The sequence below is a fragment of the Mesocricetus auratus genome, unplaced genomic scaffold (assembly GCF_017639785.1).
Source record: "Mesocricetus auratus isolate SY011 unplaced genomic scaffold, BCM_Maur_2.0 Super-Scaffold_100030, whole genome shotgun sequence".
Lineage (NCBI taxonomy): Eukaryota > Metazoa > Chordata > Mammalia > Rodentia > Cricetidae > Mesocricetus > Mesocricetus auratus.
Genome location: NW_024429211.1, coordinates 7,789,893 through 7,811,387, shown reverse-complemented (window position 1 = coordinate 7,811,387; position 21,495 = coordinate 7,789,893). Strand labels below are relative to the sequence as shown.

Here is a 21,495-nt window from a genome sequence, read left to right as displayed (position 1 = left end):
ACAGAGACACAGACACAAACAGACAGAGACACACACACAGAGACACACACACAGACAGAGACACACACACAGAGACACACAGACACACATACAATCTGACACACAGACACACGCACGCGCACACACACACAACACGCGCACACACGCTCACACCCCACAGTCGAGAACGGAGAGGAGAGCCCCCCCAGCCCCAAAAGGCCGGCGTGCGCGCGCAGCAGCCCCGCCTCCCGGCGCCTGCGGTTGGCTGCTGTCCCGCGGGCGAGCCCCTCGGAGGACGGCGAGCCGCGGTGAAAGCGGAGACAGGAGGCTGAAGCTGGGCGGGGCCGCGCCCGACGCTGCTCGCCTATTGGCTGGAGCCGCCCGGTCGCCTCTCGCTATTGGTCGGGCGCCGTCGCACGTCACCCCGCGCTGACGCCGGGCCGCGGAGTCGGGAGTCGGCCAGCGCCGGCCGGCTCCCTGCAAAGGAGGGCGACGAGGCTTCCCGCAGCCGGCTGGTGGCCGAGCCGGGGCGGCGCCGGGCAGGTGTGGCCGAGCCGGGGCGGGCGTGGGTGCTGGTGGTCGGGGGCACGGCCGGAGGAGGAGGGCGGAGGGGCCGGGGCCGGGCCCGGGAGAGCGGAAGGCGGGCGTTGGCGCGGAGGGCGCTCGCTGGGGCCTGCGCGCCGCCGAGCGGCCGCCGCCTCCGGGGGAGTCAGCGCCCGGGCCGGCTGCCGTAGATGCGTGTGCACACAGACACCACGTTCGTGTTTTCCCCGCACCCCGGACGGCTGCACTAGGTAAATACAGCGGCTGATGATGCGCACCGGGGGTCATTTTGGCGTTGCTGTCTGCGTGGGTGCGAGCGCGCGTGGGTGCGAGCGCGCGCCCCCTTTGAGGACTCGAGGGAGAGCGGTGACATCGGGCACTGGCCCGCCCGGGACCTCCCTGGGTCCTGCAAACCCCCAGCGACTCTGCACCTCTCCAGCTCTTCCCTCCTCCTCCTCTCGTCCTCCAACTCCCTCTCCCCACTTTTTACCTAATTCTGTGTCTGAACTGCAGAGCGGTGTGTAAATAGCAGTTAATAAATAATAATAATAAAAAAAGAAGCTCTCAGGTCTCCAACGTTTCTGTCTGACTTGCAGGCCCTGAGCACCTGGGAGGGGATCATGCCTTCCGAGTCCTTCTGTTTGGCCGCCCAGTCTCGACTGGATTCCAAGTGGTTAAAGACAGACATCCAGGTAGGGTTGTTCTCTTCTCTTTGTGTGTCCCTGTCTTTACAAAAAAAAACATTTTTTTTATTCAAGTAGAGTATGTGAGTGGACAGCTATCAGATCTTGTCTCAGAAGGATTATTTCCTGTAACTGGGAATGCAGCATGTGGGGTTGCTCTTTAATTAAGCTTCTTTGCAAGCGCCCGAAACGTGAGATCTAGTAATGCAATTTTTTATATATTATTATTATTATTATTATTATTCAGGACTGTTTTTAAAGGCACGGTTTTTAAAGGCACGGTTTTTCGTATCCCCAGGCTGGCCTTGAACTCCGTGTAGGTCAGGATGCCCTGAAATCTGATCCTTTGGCCTCCACCCCTGGAAGGGGCGTGTGCCACCTTGCTGGGTTTATGTGGGGCAGTTAGGCAGGTGCCTTACCAAGCTGAACTCCATCCCGGCTCCTGCCAGCACGCTTAATCAAGACTTGGCTGTTGTTAGTTTCTTTTTTCTTTCTTCCCTTATTTGTAGACAGGGTCTCACCACGCGTGGAGCCGTGGCCGGCTCTGCCTCCCGGGTGCTGGGATTAGAGGCATGCGCCGCCTTTGGTGCTTGTTTCTTATTGAGAGTTTTGGAGATAATTGTTGGCTATGAGGATAGCAGTGAAGTGATACGCAGTAAGTTGTCATTTGTGTTTGTGCTTCCAGAGAGATGAAAGTTCGGTTGAGCTATTGGTCTCATATATATATAACAGTTGTAATCAGGAGAGTTGTTCAGATTTTCGCACCGGGAATATGAGAACCAGGATGCTGGTCTACGACTGTAATGTCTGGTGACTGTTAACTACAACTGCATCGGGAAATCATTGAATAAATGACCCTAATAAAATTTTTGCAGGTGATTCCCTATGAGCTAGTTGTTGTGTATGAGTAGTTTAGAAGAGTGCTTTTAACCCTTCCTGTCACCAGCATGAAAACGTGTCTGACATGTTTCTATTGTCCATGTGCTCGTCCCTCTTCTTTGGGTCTCACCACATGAAATGTTTGTCAACTAATGGACTTTTTATAACAGTCTGTGTAGCGCTCATTATATAGCATTCGTGACTGCAAGGCAGAGTAAGCAGCGCTTGATCATTGAGCTTTGTAATTAAGTGTTATTGCCTCTTTCTGATTTCCTTTTCCCTTTAAACACCGCGTGTCCTCAGATAAGGGACCAAGTGCTGAGGACTGTTGGAGATGATATGTTTGCTGCTCATGGTGTGATGTTAGATAGGACTGAGCTAAAGAACCTTAGCTTGTTCTTACCATCTTGTTTAAGTACTTCTTTTTGTTTAGCTGTTGGTGTCTGCTTCCTGTTGACTTTTACAAACAGGTTAGAGAGGTGAGAAATAAGTAATTTCTTATTTCTGAAATACCGAGAGTCATGTAAACTTTAACAGACATTTAAGGTTTGTTTATTCTGATGTGTATATGATATGTGTCAATGTGCTTATGTGCAAGGCTGCACATGTGCCACCCCCATGTGCAGAGGTTGGGGGTAACCTCAGTGTCGGTCCTGAGCTCCCACATGGTTTGAAGCGGGGCCTCTGTCGTTTGCTGCTGTGGAGTCCAGGCCAGCTGGCCTGTGTGCTTCCAGGGCAACTGTTTCTCTGCCTCCTGTCCACCTGCAGGAGTACCATGATTGCAGACACGCTCTCCTGAGTTTAGCTTTGACATGGGTTCCAAGGACCTAAACTCAGGTTGTCAGGCTTCTCAGCAATGACTTTTACTTGCTCAGTCAACTCCCCACCGAAAGACAAATGTCTTAAGATTAGCTTTTTGCGGTTTACATATAAAGAAACTATTGTAAGGACTGGCTGTTTAGTCTAGTGTGTTCAAGGCGTTGGTTTAGATTGTCATCAATGCAGAAAAATCAAATCCTAAAACCAAACCCCCCCAAAAACCCACATCAAACAAAAACAGAATCAACCCCTTTACCTAATGGAGTTGTTTCTCCCCCCTTAGTAATCACAACTGCCGAACTGCCAAATGCGAGTTTTGGTATTTTGACCTAATGCCAGCTTAATAATATACTGATTGTCTCTGGAGTCATATATATCTATATATCTATATAAACTCCATTTGTGTTTTAGAGTACATATCACTTTATGTATTTTTTCAGGTGATACTAGTATTTGGCCCTTTTTAGACATTAAAACAATTTTTTTTGACAAGTCTTCCTACTGTCTTCTAATAACAAATGAATAGGTTTTGGTTATACATCAGAGGAAAATGTGTTTGATTCTATATATATATATGTAAATGGCATGCAAATGTGGTTGTGCAGTTTCTCTAACATTGCTTATTAAATATGAGGAATGCATCCCAGCAGTGGTGGCATACTCCTTTATTCCTAGTACTTGGGAGACAGAGCAGGTGGATCTCTGAGTTCCAGGGAAGCCTGGTCTACAGAGTGAGTTCCAGGACAGTCAGAGCTCCACAAAGAAACCCTGTCTTAGAAAAAACAATATGAGGAATGCACGTTGTTCTTCCCTGATGCTTAGACACAGAGTCACTTTTTGGGATCCTGGCAGACCCAATCGCGCATACTTTTTTTATGCTGGCGGGTTTTACCATTGTGCATAGGCGGTAGAGGGTGGTGGGGGAGTGTGTGCCGCTCTCCTGGATTGATAATTTCCTTATTGCCCACTTAGGCTTTGCGTTGACATGTTGTTAATAAATTGTGTGTGTGTGTATATGTAAATTTTAGCAAGTTTGTCTTTATAAGCTTATTTTGTTTGAAGTACCCAAGACAATTTTAGTAGCTTTAGAAAGGAAATGTTTTTGAAGTATGAAAATTTTTATAATGTGTGTAATAAACATAGTCCTTAGCCACTTTATTGTAAATATTAACATGTCAGGCCTAGTTCTTTGCAACCAGCGGTTTTTAATGTAGGCCAAGTATCCATCTGGCCTTCTCGAGCGCACGCACGCACGTACGCGCGCACACACACACACAGAGCACTGTGGGCTGGGGAAGTGGCTCAGAAAAGTCAGAAAAGAGCTCGCTGTGCTAGGGTGAGGACGCTTTTCTTATTTCCATCGCACATGGTGGCTGTGGTGGCCTTCTTGTCATCTCAGCGCTGGAAGACAAAGGCAGGGGTTCCTGAGACAAGCTCAGTAACTAGACTAGCTGAATGACAGGCGCTGGGTTCACGTGAGAGTTCCTGTGTCAGGAAATAAGGGATTGATGACCTCCATTTCTGGCCTGTAGACACATTTGTATGTGCACACAATAATTCACCCATACACATTCCTGCACACATATACATGCCAAAAACTCTCCATACTTTAATGTTCAGCATTGCTAATTTTTATGTAGATTTATTGAGGCATCTAGCTTTCCTTCATTACTCTTGGGAAGGCAATATAATAAAGGGCTGAAATGTGTGGCCATATTACTATTTATCTCCTGTGGTTGTAGTTGTTCAGAGAACCAAAAAGAAAGGACACAGTATTTTCAGAGTTTTTTCTTAGAACCTTTTTTCTTTTTCTTTTGGTCAATCTTGATGAAAGGCTGAGGGGTATGTCTTTGAGCTTGAGTCCAGAATAGAAATTTGTTGCTCTTTCTTACATAAGCTGCACTCAGGAATTTTCTATTTAAGGATTCTTTGAAATGGCACATGAAATTAGATATGCACGAAGCATTTTTTAAGCTTTTAATTTTGAAAGTAGTGATAGACTCACTCAGAAAGTTGCCAGCAGAGTAGTAGTAAGATCATTGTGTTCCATTTAACCAGATGCTCCCAATGGTTGTGTTTTACTTCACTGTGGTGTGATGCCAGTCAGTAGACTGGGATCATCGCGGTTTACCTGCACAGTCCTGTGGCGTCCTGTCATGTCCTTTCATGTGGCCATCACCCCCAGAGTGATCCCCTGGCTGCTACCCTTCTGTGTCACTTTGCTTACAGTCTGAGTCGCTGGCACTGAGAACTGATCTGCTCTGTAGAGCTGTTGTTTGGAGATTACCGTGTGGTGTATGGTTTTTCTGAGAGCAGCTTTGTTCACATAGCGTAATTACCTTCACAGCTTCTATGTCACTAGTAGTTAGATTCTTGATCATTTATTTGTCAGTATTTGGCACACAGTCATAAATGTAAAATGATTAAGCTTGAAAGTATACTTAAAAGTTAACCACTGAATATAAACATTGTCATATTATGCTTGTGCATATCAGTAGATCAAAAGGTGTATAAGCATGGACATTTAATGAATGCTGTTCTTACGTTTTGACTAACTATCTAGTGGCTGGCTGATACGCTGAAATAAAAGATTTTTTTTTCCTGAGGCAGGGGTTCTTTGTATAACAGGCCTGGTTGTGCTAGAACTCACTATGTAGACCAGACTGGCCTCAAACTCACAGAGATCCACCTGCCTGTGCCTCCCCAAGTGCTGGGATTAAAGCCATGCACCCTGCTAGAATGTGGTAGATGTAGATAACTTGATGTTTTTGGGATTCTCTTTCTCTGTCATTTAAGTATAATTCCTTCAATAAAATGGTATTGTAATAGAATTCTATAATGAAAGTAAGGGTTCGCTGTTTTTGTATATGACATGTTGTTGGGTTGATTCAAAGCATTATGTAGAGTTATTATTAACTTCTTCCTATGCTGTTATTTAAAACATCTTCAAATAGAAACTAAACCTTGCTGTTCCAGTTTAAGGAACACACTCAAAAGACAGTTTATGTTTATTTATGTTTCCATTAAATGGTAATCTTGCTCTTAAACAGACCAGACCTAGTTTTGCTAAAGAAATAGAATAGGGTCAGGTGGTGGTGGCACATACCTTTAATCCCAGCACTTGGCAGGCACAGGCAAGCGGATCACTGTGAGTTTGAGGTCAGCCTAGTCTCTACAAAGTGAGTTTCAGGACAGCCAGGGGTACACGGAGAAACCCTGTCTCAAAAGACCAAAAAAAAAAAAAAAAAAAAAAAGGAATGGAAAGAAAACTATTTTTGTGTAACTTTCAGCATATGGTTAATTTAGAATACCATAACTGATTTTAAAGTAACATGTTATTTTCTTTTCTTTTTTTTTTTTTTTTTTTTTTTTTTTGGTTTTTCGAGACAGGGTTTCTCTGTGGCTTTGGAGGCTGTCCTGGAACTCACTTGGTAGTCCAGGCTGGTCTCGAACTCACAGAGATCCACCTGCCTCTGCCTCCCGAGTGCTGGGATTAAAGGCGTGCGCCACCAACGCCCGGCGTAACATGTTATTTTCTAGTTTAGAATTTATAGCCTTAGTGTTCATGTATCCCCTTATAATAATTATGTTGTCTTTAGTATGCAGATAATCTCTGTGTATTATATTTTTCCTTTCTGGCTTTCATCTTTATTCTTTAGTTCATTTCAAATATTTTTGAGTGATTATACGTTTTTATGTCCTGTTTTCATTTTTTTGTTTTTTTTTCCCCCCTGAAATAGGGTGTCTCATTGTAACATCCCTGCCTGTCCTGGAACTTGCTTTGTAGACCAGAGTGGCCTTGAACTCACAGAGATCTGCATGCCTCTGCTTCCCGAACTCTGGAATTAAAGGTGTGCAATACTACTGCCCAGCTGCATAAGTTTGTCTTTTTAACTTGTGTAAAATAAAAGTTAAAAACAAACCAAAAAACAAACAAACAAAAACCAAAAACAAGTGACATACTTTCTTATTCCAAGAGATAAGGGCCAGGGCACAGTTACAGTCAGATCAAAGCAAAACCAAAGTCCAACAGTGTGAAGTGAGTGTCAGACTTCTGGGACTCATGATCTTCTGAGTGCCAAAGGGCTTGGCACAGGTGCTTCTCAGGCTCTGCAATCCACTGTGCCTACAGCTCCTGTTTTAGGCTCAGGCTGCCTTCCGTTCCGCAGCTGCTGCTGTCCTTGGTGGTCATCCATCCCCTGGAACTGGCATCTCAAATTCTGAGTCCTTCACTGCAGCTGGGCTGCACCTCCATCGGTAGCATCTCCCGGGCTCTCTTCAGGGACTGTAGCCCCGCCACATGATGCCAGCGCCAGCCTCTTCCTTACTCTTTCCTTCCTGGCTTGTCACTGCTGTTGAGGGTGCACCTTTTCCTGTGGTCCCCTCTGGCCTGTGACCTTGCCGCATGCCTTGAAAACCAATACCAACCACCCGGGAGACGCTTACACACTACCGAGATCAGCTGCTAGCCTGAGGTACTTTGGCTACCTCTTGACTATAGCTCTGTGTGCTGGCCTTGGAAAACGCTTCCCAGAAGATTTCACGTCAGGGATGCTAATTCCTTCTTCTTTTTCTTTTTAACTTTATTTTACATGCATTGGTGTGAAGGTGTCAGATCCCCTGGGACTGGAGTTATAGACAACCAGCGAGCTGCCATGTGGTTGCTGGGAATTGAACCCGGGTCCTGTGGAAGAGCAGTCAGTGCTCGTTCCATCTCTCTAGCCCCCTAGTTCCTTCCTCACTGTTGCTAGTTTCTCAGCTCCGGCTGACCAACACCTAGTGTCCCAGCAATGCAAAGATTTCACATTAGTAGTTCCGGTCTCTTAGTCACAGTTTCAGCTCTAGCTGACGAGATTCACAGATTCTTGATACTTTTCTCTTATTTATTTCTTCATTTTACATGCCAACCCCAGATCAGATTCTTAATACTTTATCACACAGATAGCCTTGTCATAGTCTTGCTTATTTCTGAAACATCTCAAGCTAGTCTTCCATTGTCAACATTTTAATCTTCCAACCTTCCACAGAACAGCCAAATGTTCAGTGGCTTGCTTTCCCAGCCCCAGATTCCAAGATGCTACCATAATCTTTCACAAAACACATGATTGAGTCTGTCATAACAATGCCCCACTGTGGTACCAATTTCTGTCCTTCTTTTTGATTTTCAATTTATTATTTATTTATTTTATTGGCATTTTGTTTGCATATATGTCTGTGTGAGAGGGTTGGGTCCCCTGGAACTGGAATTACTGACGATTCTGAGCTGCCATATGGGTGCTGGGAATTGAACCCAGATCCTCAGGAAGAGCAGTTAATGCTCTTAACTGCTGAGCCACCTCTCCAGCCCCCAGTTTTTTTCTTAGTTGAGGTTTCTGTTGTTGTAATAAGACACCATGACCAAAATCAACTTGGAGAGGAAAGGATTACAGTTCGTAGTCCCTCATCCAGGGAAGTCAGGGCAGGAGCTGATGCAGGGACTGAAGCGGAGACCATCTGTGTACTGGCTTGTTTGCTGTGGCTTGCTTGGCTTGCTGGCTGTCTTTAAGCTGGATTGACAGTTAAGCAGAGATCATGTGGTACGTCATGTGAGCAGTACTAGAAAATAGAGAAGAGCTAGCCCATCATTGTTGACTGTGAACCATTGAATTGTAATCAGGTTTGCTAGAAAGAAACCTAAACAAAACCACACAGAATATCAAGGCCAGGAGTGGTGCTGTGTGCCTTCAATTTAAGCACTTGGAAGGCCGACGTAGTCAGATCTGCAAAAATAAGCAGCCAAACAAGTGAAAAACAAAAAAACAAAAACCAAAACAAAAACCAATGTCAGACCCGTAGTCAGCTCAGGGTAGGATGTTAATGAACTACAAAGGTAACAGAAAGCATATTCTACCTTTGAGAGCATATGGATTCGTGGAACACAAGGATGATTGTAGGTAACATAGTGAGATAGGATGAATTCCTTTGTAGAGGTCTATGTAGATCGTGGAGAAGTCAGAGGGAGCACAAGGGTGATTGTAGGTAGTATAGTGAGATAGGATGAATTCCTTTGCGAGGTCTATGCAGAGTGTGGAGAAGTCAGAGGGAAATGCAGCTGTTTTCTCCTGGAGTTCTTTTTGATTTTCATTTTTGTTGTAAATATTTTGAGACTTGATTCAAAAATCCCTATTTGTTAACTATCTCCAAATTCTTCAGTTTTATGCAGTGTGAAATAGTTGATTAGTGATTTGCTATAATAGTTTTTGTACATAGTATGGCTTTTTTATTGATGCTTTTGATTATTTGGGCTTTGTAAATCTTAGTAGTCTTTTTTTTTTTTTTTCAGACAGCCTTTCTCTGTGTAGCAGTCCTAACTGTTTTTGGAGTTCCCTTTGTAGACCAGGCTGGCCTCGAACTCACTGAAATTCACCTGCCTCTGCCTCCCAATGTGCCACCATCATCTGGCTTTGTTAGTCTTTAATTAAAAAACATTTATTAGCCGGGTGGTGGTGGCGCATGTCTTTAATCCCAGTGCTCAGGAGGCAGAGGCAGGCGGATCTCTGTGAGTTCAAGGTCATCCTAGTCTACAGGACAAGTGCCAGGACAGGTTCCAGAGTTACACAGAGAAACCCTGTCTGGAAAAACCAAACCAAACCAAACCAAAGATACTTACTTCTATGTATGTGTCTGGGTGAATATATGCCAGGAGGGTGTGGGTTCTCTCTGCGCATTTGATCCCAGGCTGGAGTTAACAGGCTGCTGTGCACTGTGTGATGGGTGTAGGGATCCACCCTCAGGTAAGAAGACACACATTGGTGGGACAGGCCTGTAACCCGGCTTCTTGGGAAGCTGGGGCAGCAGAATGAGTGTGGGGTCAGCCTGGGCACCTCGGTAAGGCACTGTCACACGTTTCAAAGGGGCGGGGAGGGGGGAAGAGGAAGGAAAGGCCGGGGAAACGGAGAGAGATACAGAGCTCAGTGTAGTGGTTGAGCGCTTGCCTCTCCTGTCAGATCAGCCTGGGCTTCGGAGAGCACCTCAGGAAGATTCTCCTGCCTCTTGAGGAATGCGTAGAGAAAGGAAGTTCTTTGATGACACGTGACTGTGGATCCACACAGAGCCAGTGGCTTGGTGTGGTCATGGAAGGCTCAGCTGGAGTCTGGAGCAAGGCTGGGATAGCACTGTACAGGGAAGTTCTCATTGCAGTATTCTGCATCACTCCATTTGGATTGTTTTTATAGAGCTTTTAATGCTTCTTTTCTGCGGAGTCAATCAGCGATACCAGTCTCTTGAATGATTCTGTCATTTGCATTCATCAGTTACTCTAGCTGTAGGTTGATGTGTGTTTACTAAAATGTGGTTAAATGTTGAGTGTTATAAATATACTGTGCTAGATTTCACATTGTATTCCTCAAGATGTCCGGTCTGTGTGGGGACACCAGACCTTGGGCAGAGACCCACTTCCCCATCAGCCTGGGAGTAGGCAGCTGTAAGACAATGTTTACTAAAACATGTTTACTAAAACAATACAATGCCTGGGGCAATAAGTTCCTGAAAAGGGCTGGCCCACGGGAACTGCCCTGACCTGGACCTTTTCCAAAGACTAACCGCCTCTTCTGACACACTCAAGTCAGTTTCTGGTGTCAGAGCAGAACCAGCCAGGGGTAGAGAGAGAGCAGAAGCTTTTCTGGAGGGAGGCCTTTCTTGGGAAGTTTTCTTGAGCCTTTTTGGGGGCCTGTTTAAAGTTTTCTTTACATCGTTGTGCAAGACCTCGGCATCAAAGCGCCGGGCACTGAACCGAACCCTCTGCCCAAGAACCGGGGCCAGACCACTGGCTGCAAATGCAAGAGGTGATTTATTGAGTACACAGGCGCCTGCGGATACTACTGCAACTCAGGTGCAGAGCATACCGGGCTTGTAGGGAGTACAATAATTATAGAGTTTTAATGGTTACATAAGTATCAGCATAGCAATAGGCATTTCATTGGGTCATCTTGGGGGCAGGGGTAGTTCCCACGGACTAAGTTTCCTGGTATTACCTCATGAAAGACACCAGCACACTTCAGCAATTATCCGGGTCCCATGACTACTATGGTGATCATAGACACAACTGGGGGCAGGGGTAGTTGCCAAGGACTAGGTGTCCTGGTATTGCCACATAAAAGACCCTGGCACGCTTCAGCAATTATTATCCGGGTCCCATGACTGCTCTGGTGACCACAGATCCTGTTTGACATCCTGCCAGCTGGGCGAGGCACCTGGTCTTGGTTTTTTCATTAGGCAACGGCCTGGCCTTGCTTTTCTTTTCCTAGGGGGTCCTGGGTAGGGGTCTTTCAGTTGGATGGTGTCTGTGTTGTCAATCCCCGACACCCTCCGCACATTCTCGGACACAGGCTGCACAGCGGGTGCAGCAAGTCAGTTTCTTCCGAGAAAAGATTTCTTGCCATGTATGTGGCTTCTGCCCCTTGCTCTTACTGGGGAGATGCCAACAGACATGTCTTTATCACACATAGAGAACTGGTGACAGAACAAAGTAACTTTACCACCGCTGGGTTTATAGACCATGGATGACTCACAGACTGCTGTGTTGCTACAGTACTACCTCTTCCTGAGTGGGGCCTCATGGAAACTAACCCTGGAGCTCTGTGGATGGTTTGCTCTGAATTAAGTTATCTCACTAGTAATGTGAATAGAGTTATAGCACAGTGCTGAGAAAAAGCAGTTTGTCTATGGAACTAAGAATGCCAAATTAGTTTTCTTTTATTGTGTAACAAGTCACTAAACACAGCTTTAGCAACTTGAAGCAGTTTTCTTATCTTCTGACGTCTCAGTGGTTCAGGAGTCTGGCTGCAGTGTAGCTAGCTCAGTCCTCTGGGGACTGACTGGTCCTTGCCCTCACGTGGGCCTCAGAACCCTGCCTTCAGTCAGCTCCTTGTGGCTGTGGCTTGATGTCCTGGGCTCAGCAGCTGCTCTTTCTTTTCCTTTTCCTTTTGGCATTCCACAGACCTCTGCTTGTTTCTCCTAGGCCCTTCGAGAACATCTCGTGCGGTGTTTAGTCACTCTTAATCAAGTAGGCTCCAAAGATAATGTTTCTTTTGCTTAACTAGGAGGCAATGAACTTGGAGCTTTAACACATTTGGTATCCATTCACATTTGTTATAAAACATGTAGCACCTAGCTAGTGGCGTGACACGCCATCTTATTTCTGGGTCTGTCTGTATTTGTCAGAAGAGAACACAAGTTGAAAGGGTACCCCAGGGGACCAGAGTTTTGGGGACCATTTTATCCCCTTTTATTGCTTCTCATGAACAGTTTTATGAAAGTGAGACCTGAATATTGACTTGTGTGGATGAGGCGGGAGAGAACTGTGGAGACCTGGAGGTCAGTGCAGACTGACTGAGGACCAAGAGCTGGCTCCGCAGTCAGACACTCTCTGCTCCTGCAGAGGACCTGGATTGGGTTCCCAGCACCCACCTAGTGGCTCAAAAATGTCTGGAACTCCAGATCCAGGGGGTCCTGTGCCCTCTCCTGCCTCTGTGGGCTCCAGCACATTTGAGGTAGCCTTAAACTTACGTAAGATCATGCCTGTACAAATAAAAAAAAAGTGAAGAAGAATTCAGGAATGAGGGTGTACATGATATCCCTTTGTTGTTAATTCATTTTAAAGAAACTGCTATTGAAGGACGTGGGCGCCTCATGAGCATGGTGGATGGCGCCTGCCGAGGAGCAGGATTGGTTTTTTATGGCCTGACCTGTAGGAAGGAGGCCAGGTGGGCTAGAGAATGACTCCGGGGTAAGAGCACTCGCTGCGTTTGGGTTCCAGCACGTGCGTGTTCACTCGCAGCTGGCTCTAGCTCCAGTTCCACAGGGTTCAGCACCTCCTTCTGGTCTCTGTAGGCCCTGTTTGCACTTGGTGCACGTGTATACATGCAGACATTGATGCATACAAAATGAATATGAAAAACGAAAATGGGCAATGGAAGTCTGTACCTCTCTCCCTCCCGCCCTCTCCTACTTTCCTTCCTTCTTCCTCCCTCCCTTCCATCCTTCCTCCCTCTCCTTCCTTCCTTCCTTCCTTGTTTTTGTTTTTGTTTTGGAGTCAGTGTTTCATCACAATCATGGCTGGAATGGGACTCACTAAGTCGTGATGGCCTCAAACTGCGTTGAACCTTATGCCCTGCCTCCTGAGTGCTGGGAACACGGGCTGACCCTGGGTTGAGAGAAGTCTTTTGAAGTGCGTGTATAGTAGAGGTGTCCTCACTCACACCCGCAGTGTCCAGAGTGCACATGTGTGTAATGTAGAGATGTGGTCTTATCCAACTGTGAAGCCTGCAAAACACAGCTGTCACTGGCACTAAGACATTCCCAGTGGTGTAATAGTTGCACTTTTATTTTGGGGTAACTGCCAGTTGTCTAATGGGATTTACAACCAGCTCATTAGGAGGGCATTCAGGCCCAGGACTGTAGACCTACTCAACTACCTGTGGCTGGAAAAGTCGTAGAGCCTGGAGGTGAGCCTATTCCTAAAATGATATAATTTCTAACTGTATTCTAAATACTATTCTTGTATCTACAGATAAGTGTAGTTCTCACCCCTTATCAAACAAGTTCTTTCTGTAGGTGACAGACAGAGGCAATTACAGAATTTCACAGCTGACTAGACTACAGAGAAGTAACCCTGGGTGCCAAGCTCTAGTTGGAACAACATAGCACCCTCACCTAAGGCTCAAGAAGCATCAGGGAAGAGGGGATGGAAAGATTGTAAGAGCCAGAGGACCAGGACACCTCCTGTGAGATAGTGTCTTCTCGATGTGACAGGGATGCAACAGTATGGTCACCTAAACAAGACTCTACACAATGTCAGCACCAGCTGACATGCCAGTGTGGATGGGGAAACTTTACAAGGCCCCGCCCCAGAGCAAGAGCTGTAGGCAGTCAGTGTCTGCTGAATCCGTTTTCTTTAGTGATGAACCTCCGATAGGCTATCCACTCCCAAGGCCAGCCCTAGACACATGAACAAAATACATTTTACGTAAGTGTGTATAGATATGTATCATATATAATACATGTATGGAACAATCATAATTACAGAAGAAGAGGTCACAAGTCTGAGAGGGACACAGGAGTTGGAGGGGCAGAAGGATGGAAATGATGTAGATACAGTACTAGTGAAATTTTAAAAACATAAAGAAGTTGGATGAAAACATGCATGCGGATCTCTGTGCCACTTTGTCTCTTTTGTATTTGCCAGCTTGCATTCACAAGAGATGGGCTCTGTGGTCTGTGGAATGAAATGGTTAAAGATGGAGAAATTGTGTACACTGGGGCAGAAGTAACCCAAAATCGAGAGCTCACTTCTAGAAAAGGTAAGAACTTCAATGACTGCTCTTTCATTTTGTAAATTCTACTGTAGTTTCATTGTAGAGTAAACGTTTAAAAAGTGTGTGTGTGTGTGTGTGTGTGTGTGTGTGTGTGTGTGTGTGTGCACATCAGGGGACACTTGGGATTTGGTTCTCTTTCTTATGTGAATCCTGTGAATTTAGCTCAGGTCTCTGGTCTAGCGGTAATGCCTTCACATGCTGAGCTGTCTCCTCCTTCCTCTTTAAAAATTACATTTACTCGTTTGTGTGTAAATGGCATTTTACAGGGACTCTGTAATGTACCAGGAAACAGGAGCACTTTCTTGATCTTTGGATTTGGTTCTCCCGGTGTTGTTTTTGTCTAAGATGGTTAGTTAATGTTTCAAGCTGTTCAGATTTTTTGTTTGTATTAATTAGTGTGTAGCTTTTAGGAAGTCATGACTAGCGTCTCCTTTAAAATTTGAAGCAGATCTTCCTGTAACTATAGATGTTGATTATTGTGAGATTGGATGCCAGTTATTCCTCTGTAAGCTTCTGTCAGGGTATAGTAATCCTGATGAAGTCTGTAGTGATCAAAATTCAGCATGACTCATGTGTTGTTCTTGATGTGCCGGGTGACTGAAACCAGCACCACGCTGCAGAGGGACAAGGATGCCAGCACCTACTCCGCTTGTCCATCTAAGAAGCCTCAGCTGAGGCCCTCTGCAGAGGCCGATGAGTATCGTTTCAGTAGGCAGATATTACTACTTTCCTCTTTGTGGAATGACCTGGTGTAGTGTTGGTTAGAAAGTGTGTGAGGAAAAGTATTACTAGCTTGTGTTTCTGGTTCCATCATCCGTTAAAGTGAGCTCTGCTTCTTGAATTGAGTGGAGATTTCCGTGTATGCACAGAATCACCGAGATGTGTACAGTGGGTGGGTCCAATCCATCTCCTCACCGTCTGGCTCAGCCTGTGCATCTCATCACTGTGCTATCCATGGATGTGTCTCACCTGACTTCCTTAGGTGTTTCCTGTATACTGATTCTTTAATTAAAACGTTTTCCTTTATCAGTGCGTGTAGGGAGGATGTGTGTATGCGTTATGTTTGAAAGCAAGTGTGCATGAAGAGGTCAGAGAGTAACTACAGGAGTCAGTTCTCTCCTTCCATTTTGATTTTTTTTTTTTTTTTTTTTTGGTTTTACGAGACAGGGTTTCTCTGTATTGTTTTGGAGGCTGTCGGTCCAGCCTGGCCTCGAACTCACAGAGATCCGCCTGCCTCTGCCTCCCAAGTGCTGGGATTAAAGGTGTGCACCACCACTGCCCGGCCCATTTTGATTTGTGAGGTAGAGTCTTGTTTCTGCTTGTATGTGGGCCCCAGGTTAGCTGGCGCCAAAGCTGACAGGAACAAATACGCAGCAGAATTTACTGTTTGTATCAAGCCTAGGGGTTTAAGCATGCTAGGCAAACACCCTGGGTCATGCTAGGCAGACACTCCAGACTGTGTTGTACTCAGCCTACAAAAGTTGTGTTAAATAATAAGGCCTTTTAGTATTGAGGGTATGGAAAAGTTAGGCTTGATGTACAGCAGATGTTAACAGAACAACATTTTGAGTTTAGCCCACAATATTTGGCTGGACTGTTAATTTTGTTTTCTTTGCAATCGGTCAGTTTACTCCTCTTAGGCCCTTCTCTATTGAGACATTAGCAGCTGTCTAGGTTCTAGGCTCAGTGGTTTGAACAAAGGTGGCTTTGGGTAGTTTGTACATGCATCCTCCTCTTAACCTGACAGGAGTGTCTTAAAGTCCTTAGTAAGTTGTTAGTTGGTCCTCAGATGAGGTGACAAGCAATCTGGAGTTCTGCTCATATCCCTTACGTTTTCCTGTGGTATTGGAATGCTAGCTCCTGTCCTTTTTCTTCTCTGTAACAAGGGCGTGTGTATGTGTGTGTGTGTGTGTGTGTGTGTGTGTGTGTGTGTGTGTATCTGTATGTATATATATACATATATACATATGTATATGTATATGTATATGTGTGCACATGTACTACTTAGTAATGTGCTTTACCACTGAGCTGTATTCTTCCCAGCATTTCTCAATTTACTGCATGTTTGGGTAGTTTGTATTCTGTGTCTAGTGTACCTTTTGATCCCTGTAGTCGTGAAAAGGAGAGTATGTAGGCACTGAAGTGAGCTTCTTTTTCTGTGAGCTGGTAGTGCTAACTATTACAGTGTTCATCATGCTCTTGAGGGACTTTATCTTGCTCTTGTGCTATTCTGATTTGTGCTTCTGAGAGTAAAACCTGTATTTGGGGATGCTTCTTGTCTATTTCTTGTTAACTGTCAAAACTTCCATCCCTATGAAGTGAAGTAAGTAATCTGGTCTTTAATACAATGAATGTAGCACATGTGTGCCTCCCGATAGCCACCACCATAAAGTGGTGACAGTTTTATCACTGTCCAAACTCCCAGCGTTGCCCCTTTACCTTCCAGATCTTCATCCGCTGACCTGTTCTCGACACCAGTGCAGTGCTTTGCTGCTTGTAACTTATGTTTATGGAAGTAGAATGTGAGCTTCTTTTGCTTATTTAGTTTGTTCTCTTTTGCTATTTGCTGTTTGTTCCGGAAAAATCCACTGCTAATATCTGAGGAGAGACCCCCAAGTTACCATGAACAGGAAGAGTGGGAGGCAGGCAGATGTAGAATTGTACAGAGCACAGTTTTTTGTAGTCCTCGGTGGCAGCAAGTCCAGTTGGATCCCACAGTTAGAGTCAAAAAGAGTGATGCATTTATGGTCAGAGAAAAGAGACTTCATTATGGCTAGAATGTACTTGCTTATCTTAAGAACCTGTCAAAGAATTAGGTGTTTCCTGGGAGCCAAGGTCTAGTTATAAAACCTCCATGTACCACTCTAGTGGTTTTGTGTGTTTTGGTTTGGTAGATGAAGCAGGGTTACTCTGGGATAGCCATGGTGTTTATAACTTGGGATGACTGCAAACGGCCAAGCCGTATTCGTCATTCAGGAGAGAGTCATGGGAGCCTACTACTCACAGTCAAGCCAGACAGAAGTTGAGCAAGAACCTCCTGCTTGTGACTGGCGTCTGAAGTAGGGGTAGAGAGAGCCCTTAGCCTCTTTGTCCTAGTCTAAGTTTAGCTGGTTACTGCTTGCTAGACATAGAGATGGTGTCAACAGAGAATTAGAGAATTTGTTGGTGTGAAACACACAGATACACACAAACACACACACACGATAATATAGAATATATATGTATGTGTGTATATATATGCGTGTAATTTATACGATTATTTTCATTTTATCCTTTTATGACAGGACTTGTTGACATTTCAGTGTTAAGATTCTTTCCATCTTAACCCTGTCTCGAAAAACCAAAAAAAAAAAAAAAAAAAAAAGATTCTTTCCATCTTCTCTTCACAGCCATGTAAAGGGTTACATGTAAGCACTTATTGCTGTCTGAGACTTTACAGTGGCTTGAGGTGGTAGTTTTCAACTTTTCTTCTGTGTCTCGATGCTCCTGAATTATACTTCAGTGGCAGTGGTCCTTAAAATGTGTTTGTTGTATGCGTGTGTATGTGCAGTGGCATGTATGGGTTTGGGGGATTGAACTCAGATTGCTAGGCTTCCACTGAGCCATCTTGCCATGCTTGTATAGCAGTGGTTCTCAGCTGGCAGTAGAGGAGAGCATTGTACAGTCAGACAAGATTGTCCTTGGTTGTCCAGCAATTTTGAGTCATCAGATTAAAGCAATTAATGTGAGGTCCAAATAGATAAATACTAAAAACATTGTGAAATCAAGTAGGACATTGAGAAATATTTTAAAAAACCCATTCTTTAAAGAATTTGACAAATCCCTTATGCTGTATTTATTCATTATTAATTTAACTACGCTGAGTCTTTTTCAGTTCAAATTAACACGATTTTTTAAAAAACATCTAAAACATTGAGTTACTGATATGTGCTGTAACTGCCATGTTTGGGAAGAGAATTGTGGAGATTGATGAGAGATGCTCCCCCTCCCCCTTCCTTCTCTCCTTCCCTCCCTCCCTCCTATCCTTATTTTGAGTCTGAAGCCCAGGCTGGCCAGGAACTTACTGTGTGGCCCAAGATGGTCTTGAATTTGTATGCCAGGGGAAGGGGCATGAGCTACCATGCCCAACTTGACTGTTGCATGCTGAGTAGCAATTATGGACTAAAGCGTTTCTAATTCTCCAGATGATGGTGCTGATACTCAGAGTGGAACCAAGAAAGAGGACCTTAATGAGAAAGAGAAGAAGGAGGAAGAAGAGACGGCCCCGCCCGTGTGTAGAGCCAAATCAATTCTGGAGAGCTGGGTGTGGGGCAAGCAGCCAGGTATTACACTTTCTGACAGTGGTGGATCAAGATTTGTTTGTTAGTGGAATTTTCTAAAATTAAAACCTGTATTACAGTAAAATATGTGTGCTATAAAGTATAATAGTGAAATATATCTGATGTAAAATATAACCATTATAGCCATTTTTTTAAGCATGTAGTTCATTAAATGTGCTCATACTCTGGTACAAAATTACTACCACCCATATCCATTAAACACTACTCCCAGCCCTCCAGGCAACTACAGTCATCTTTGCTCTTCATTCTTCAAAAGCACCACACATAAAAGGACTCATACAGTGTTTATTCCTATTATCTAGCTTATTTTGCTTAGTATATATTTAGGTTTATCCTTGATGTGGCCCTTTTGGTTTTTCAAGACAGGGTTTCTCTGTGTAGCCTTGGCTGTCCGGGAATTCACTCTGTAGATTAGGCTAGCCTTGAGCTCAGAGCCTGCCTCTACCTCCCAAGTGCGTGCTGTGGCGTTTTAAATGTTAAATAATATTTCACAGTTTGTTTGTGTGCATATTTTGGTTATATGTGCTTCAGTTAGTGGACCCTTGGAGTACTTTTCCCTATTGTTTTTCTCATAATAATAACCTTTATTTAAAATAACTTTAATCTAGGAAGCTTATTTTATATGAGTTTCCAACTAGTCAGTAGAGTCAGAAACAAACAAATGAAACTAGAAAAAAGTACGCTGTAGAAAAAATACGGAAGGCACAATTCTACGTGTGAAAAACAGTAAATGTATTAAATGGCAAGCTTCTGGGCCCTAGTCTGGAGACAGCCCCTCCTGCGAGCGCCCCTGCCAGCCTTGAGATCTGATTCATTGTCGTTGGGCCTGAGCAGATGAGTTCTACCGCCATGGGCGTGGTTGTCCAGTCTCCGCCTGAGGTGGCTGCTTGTGGTTCCGCATGCTTTCCCAGGTGGGCTGGATTGTGTGGGGACACGCTGACTGACTTTTTCAAGCATTGCTACAGTGTTTTCCACTCTCTCAGCAGTCCACAAGGGTTCTACTTTGTCCAGGTCCTTGCTAACACTTGTTATTTTCCTCTTGATAACATCCACCCTGCATAATAGCCACACGTGAAATGGCGTGTTACTGTTGTGATTAAGTGACATTGAACATTTCTTTTCATATGCCAACTGATCTGTAAATGTTCTTTGTTCTTTGGAGAAATATTCAAGTGCACGAAAATACAAATACATGGTTTTTTTTTTTTAAAGTGATATCACATGTAGATGGTGATAAATTCACCCAATTCTTTTTATCCAAGCAAGTAAAACTTACACTTTTCTTCTTTGGTCTTCCTTTATTGTGTTTAATTTAATTTTTAAAAAGATTCCAGGTTTTGTGTAAGCTAGTCACATGGTATATCATTGAGCTATATTCTTATACACCACAAAGGTTTCAGTTCACAAAGAATATATGAAACTTTGTTGTGAAAATTCATAGATTATAAAGATGTGTCTGTCTACCACAGTTATAGTTTCATTTGAGGATTCATTCCTCGTATCAGTTTGGTGTTGACATTTACACTTGTTTTTTCCTTGTACACATTCATAAAAACGTGTAAGTATAGTTTAAGTTTTACGTGTAGTAAATACTAGTTCCTAGCTCACTGATTTTGTAAGAACAGCAGACTAGATATACTGAAACTTTTGTCTGGCACATATTAGTGTCATTCAGACATTTGGTTTTTTTTTTTCTTTTGTTTCTTTTGTTGTTAGAGAGAAATAAATCAAAGTCTGACACTTTTCTTCTCTTACTAGAAGTACTGAAACCTTTAGTGTTCATTGTGGACTCTTCTTTTAGTTCTTCAGGTTTTACTTCGCGTATTTTTAAAACTCAGTAATCAGGTACATGAACTTTTAGGGTTTTTTGTTTTCAAACTGACAGAAGGGAAATATATTAAAACACTGAGATTTCATCTCACCCCCAGACAGAATGTATATCATTAAAAAACAAATGACAAATGCTGCTGAGAATAAAGGAGCCCTTATACACTGCTGATGGTACTGTAATTTAGCCACTATGGAAATCAGCATAGAGGTTCCCCCCAAAAAACAAAAGTAGACATACCATGTGACCTAGCTAAACTACTGCTGGATATATACATGAAGGACTCAAAATCAACACAGCATAGATACTTGCATATCAGTGTTCATTACAGTAATATTCACAATACTCAAGTTGTTGAATCTGCCTTGGTAAAATCTGGTGTGTGTGTGTGTGTGTGTGTGTGTGTGTGTGTGTGTGTGTGTGTGTGTGTGGTGTATATGATAGAGGTTTTATTCAGACATGAAGAAGAATAAAATTGTGATAACACATGCCATTAATCCCTGAACTTGGGAGGCAGAGGCAGGTGTATCCCTGAGTTTAAGGTCAGCCTGGTCTACACATCGAGTTCCAAGACAGCCAGGACAGAACTACATAGAGAAACCCTGTCTCAAAAATCAAGCAACAGCAAGAATAAAATTATGTCATTTGCAGGCAAATGGATGCAACTGGAGATCATCAAATTAAGTGAGATTCAAAAAGATAAATGTCGTATGTTTTCTGTCATTTTGTGTAGATATATAAAATCATGTATGTAGGATGAAAATAGAATAGGAATAATGGGAAGAGAAAGAGAGAAGGAGGGAAGGTGAAAATGGATATAGCCAAAGTATATGAATAATGTATGAACATGTCTGTGAAACCCATCACTATGTACAATAGATACTTGCCAATGAAAATCTAAATCAGAAATACAAGGTGGAAACTGACTTTTCAGTAGATGTAAAGCGTTTTACTAGCCTTTTCGGATTTCCAGAAGGAGTTCATCTGGGGTATGTCTCTGTGAGGATGCTCTGTATAAAGGTATAGTGAAGAGTGTTTCTTCTGCAGACTGGCTTGAACAGGAGGTCCTG

The 21,495-nt window shown here is 43.9% G+C and overlaps 1 protein-coding gene across 2 annotated transcripts in view; it reads left to right on the top strand.

The window, feature by feature from the left end:
- Positions 1 to 605: 605 nt before the first annotated feature.
- The window catches only part of Herc2 (HECT and RLD domain containing E3 ubiquitin protein ligase 2), a 183,490-nt gene continuing 162,600 nt past the window's right edge, over positions 606 to 21,495 (top strand). For both annotated transcript variants that reach the window (XM_040733327.1, XM_040733326.1), the window contains exons 1-4: positions 606 to 773; positions 1,119 to 1,214; positions 14,128 to 14,242; positions 18,442 to 18,579. In XM_040733327.1, coding sequence (XP_040589261.1) covers positions 1,143 to 1,214; positions 14,128 to 14,242; positions 18,442 to 18,579 — 325 coding nt within the window. In that variant the 5' untranslated portion in view covers positions 606 to 773; positions 1,119 to 1,142. The remainder of the gene's footprint in view (positions 774 to 1,118; positions 1,215 to 14,127; positions 14,243 to 18,441; positions 18,580 to 21,495) is intronic.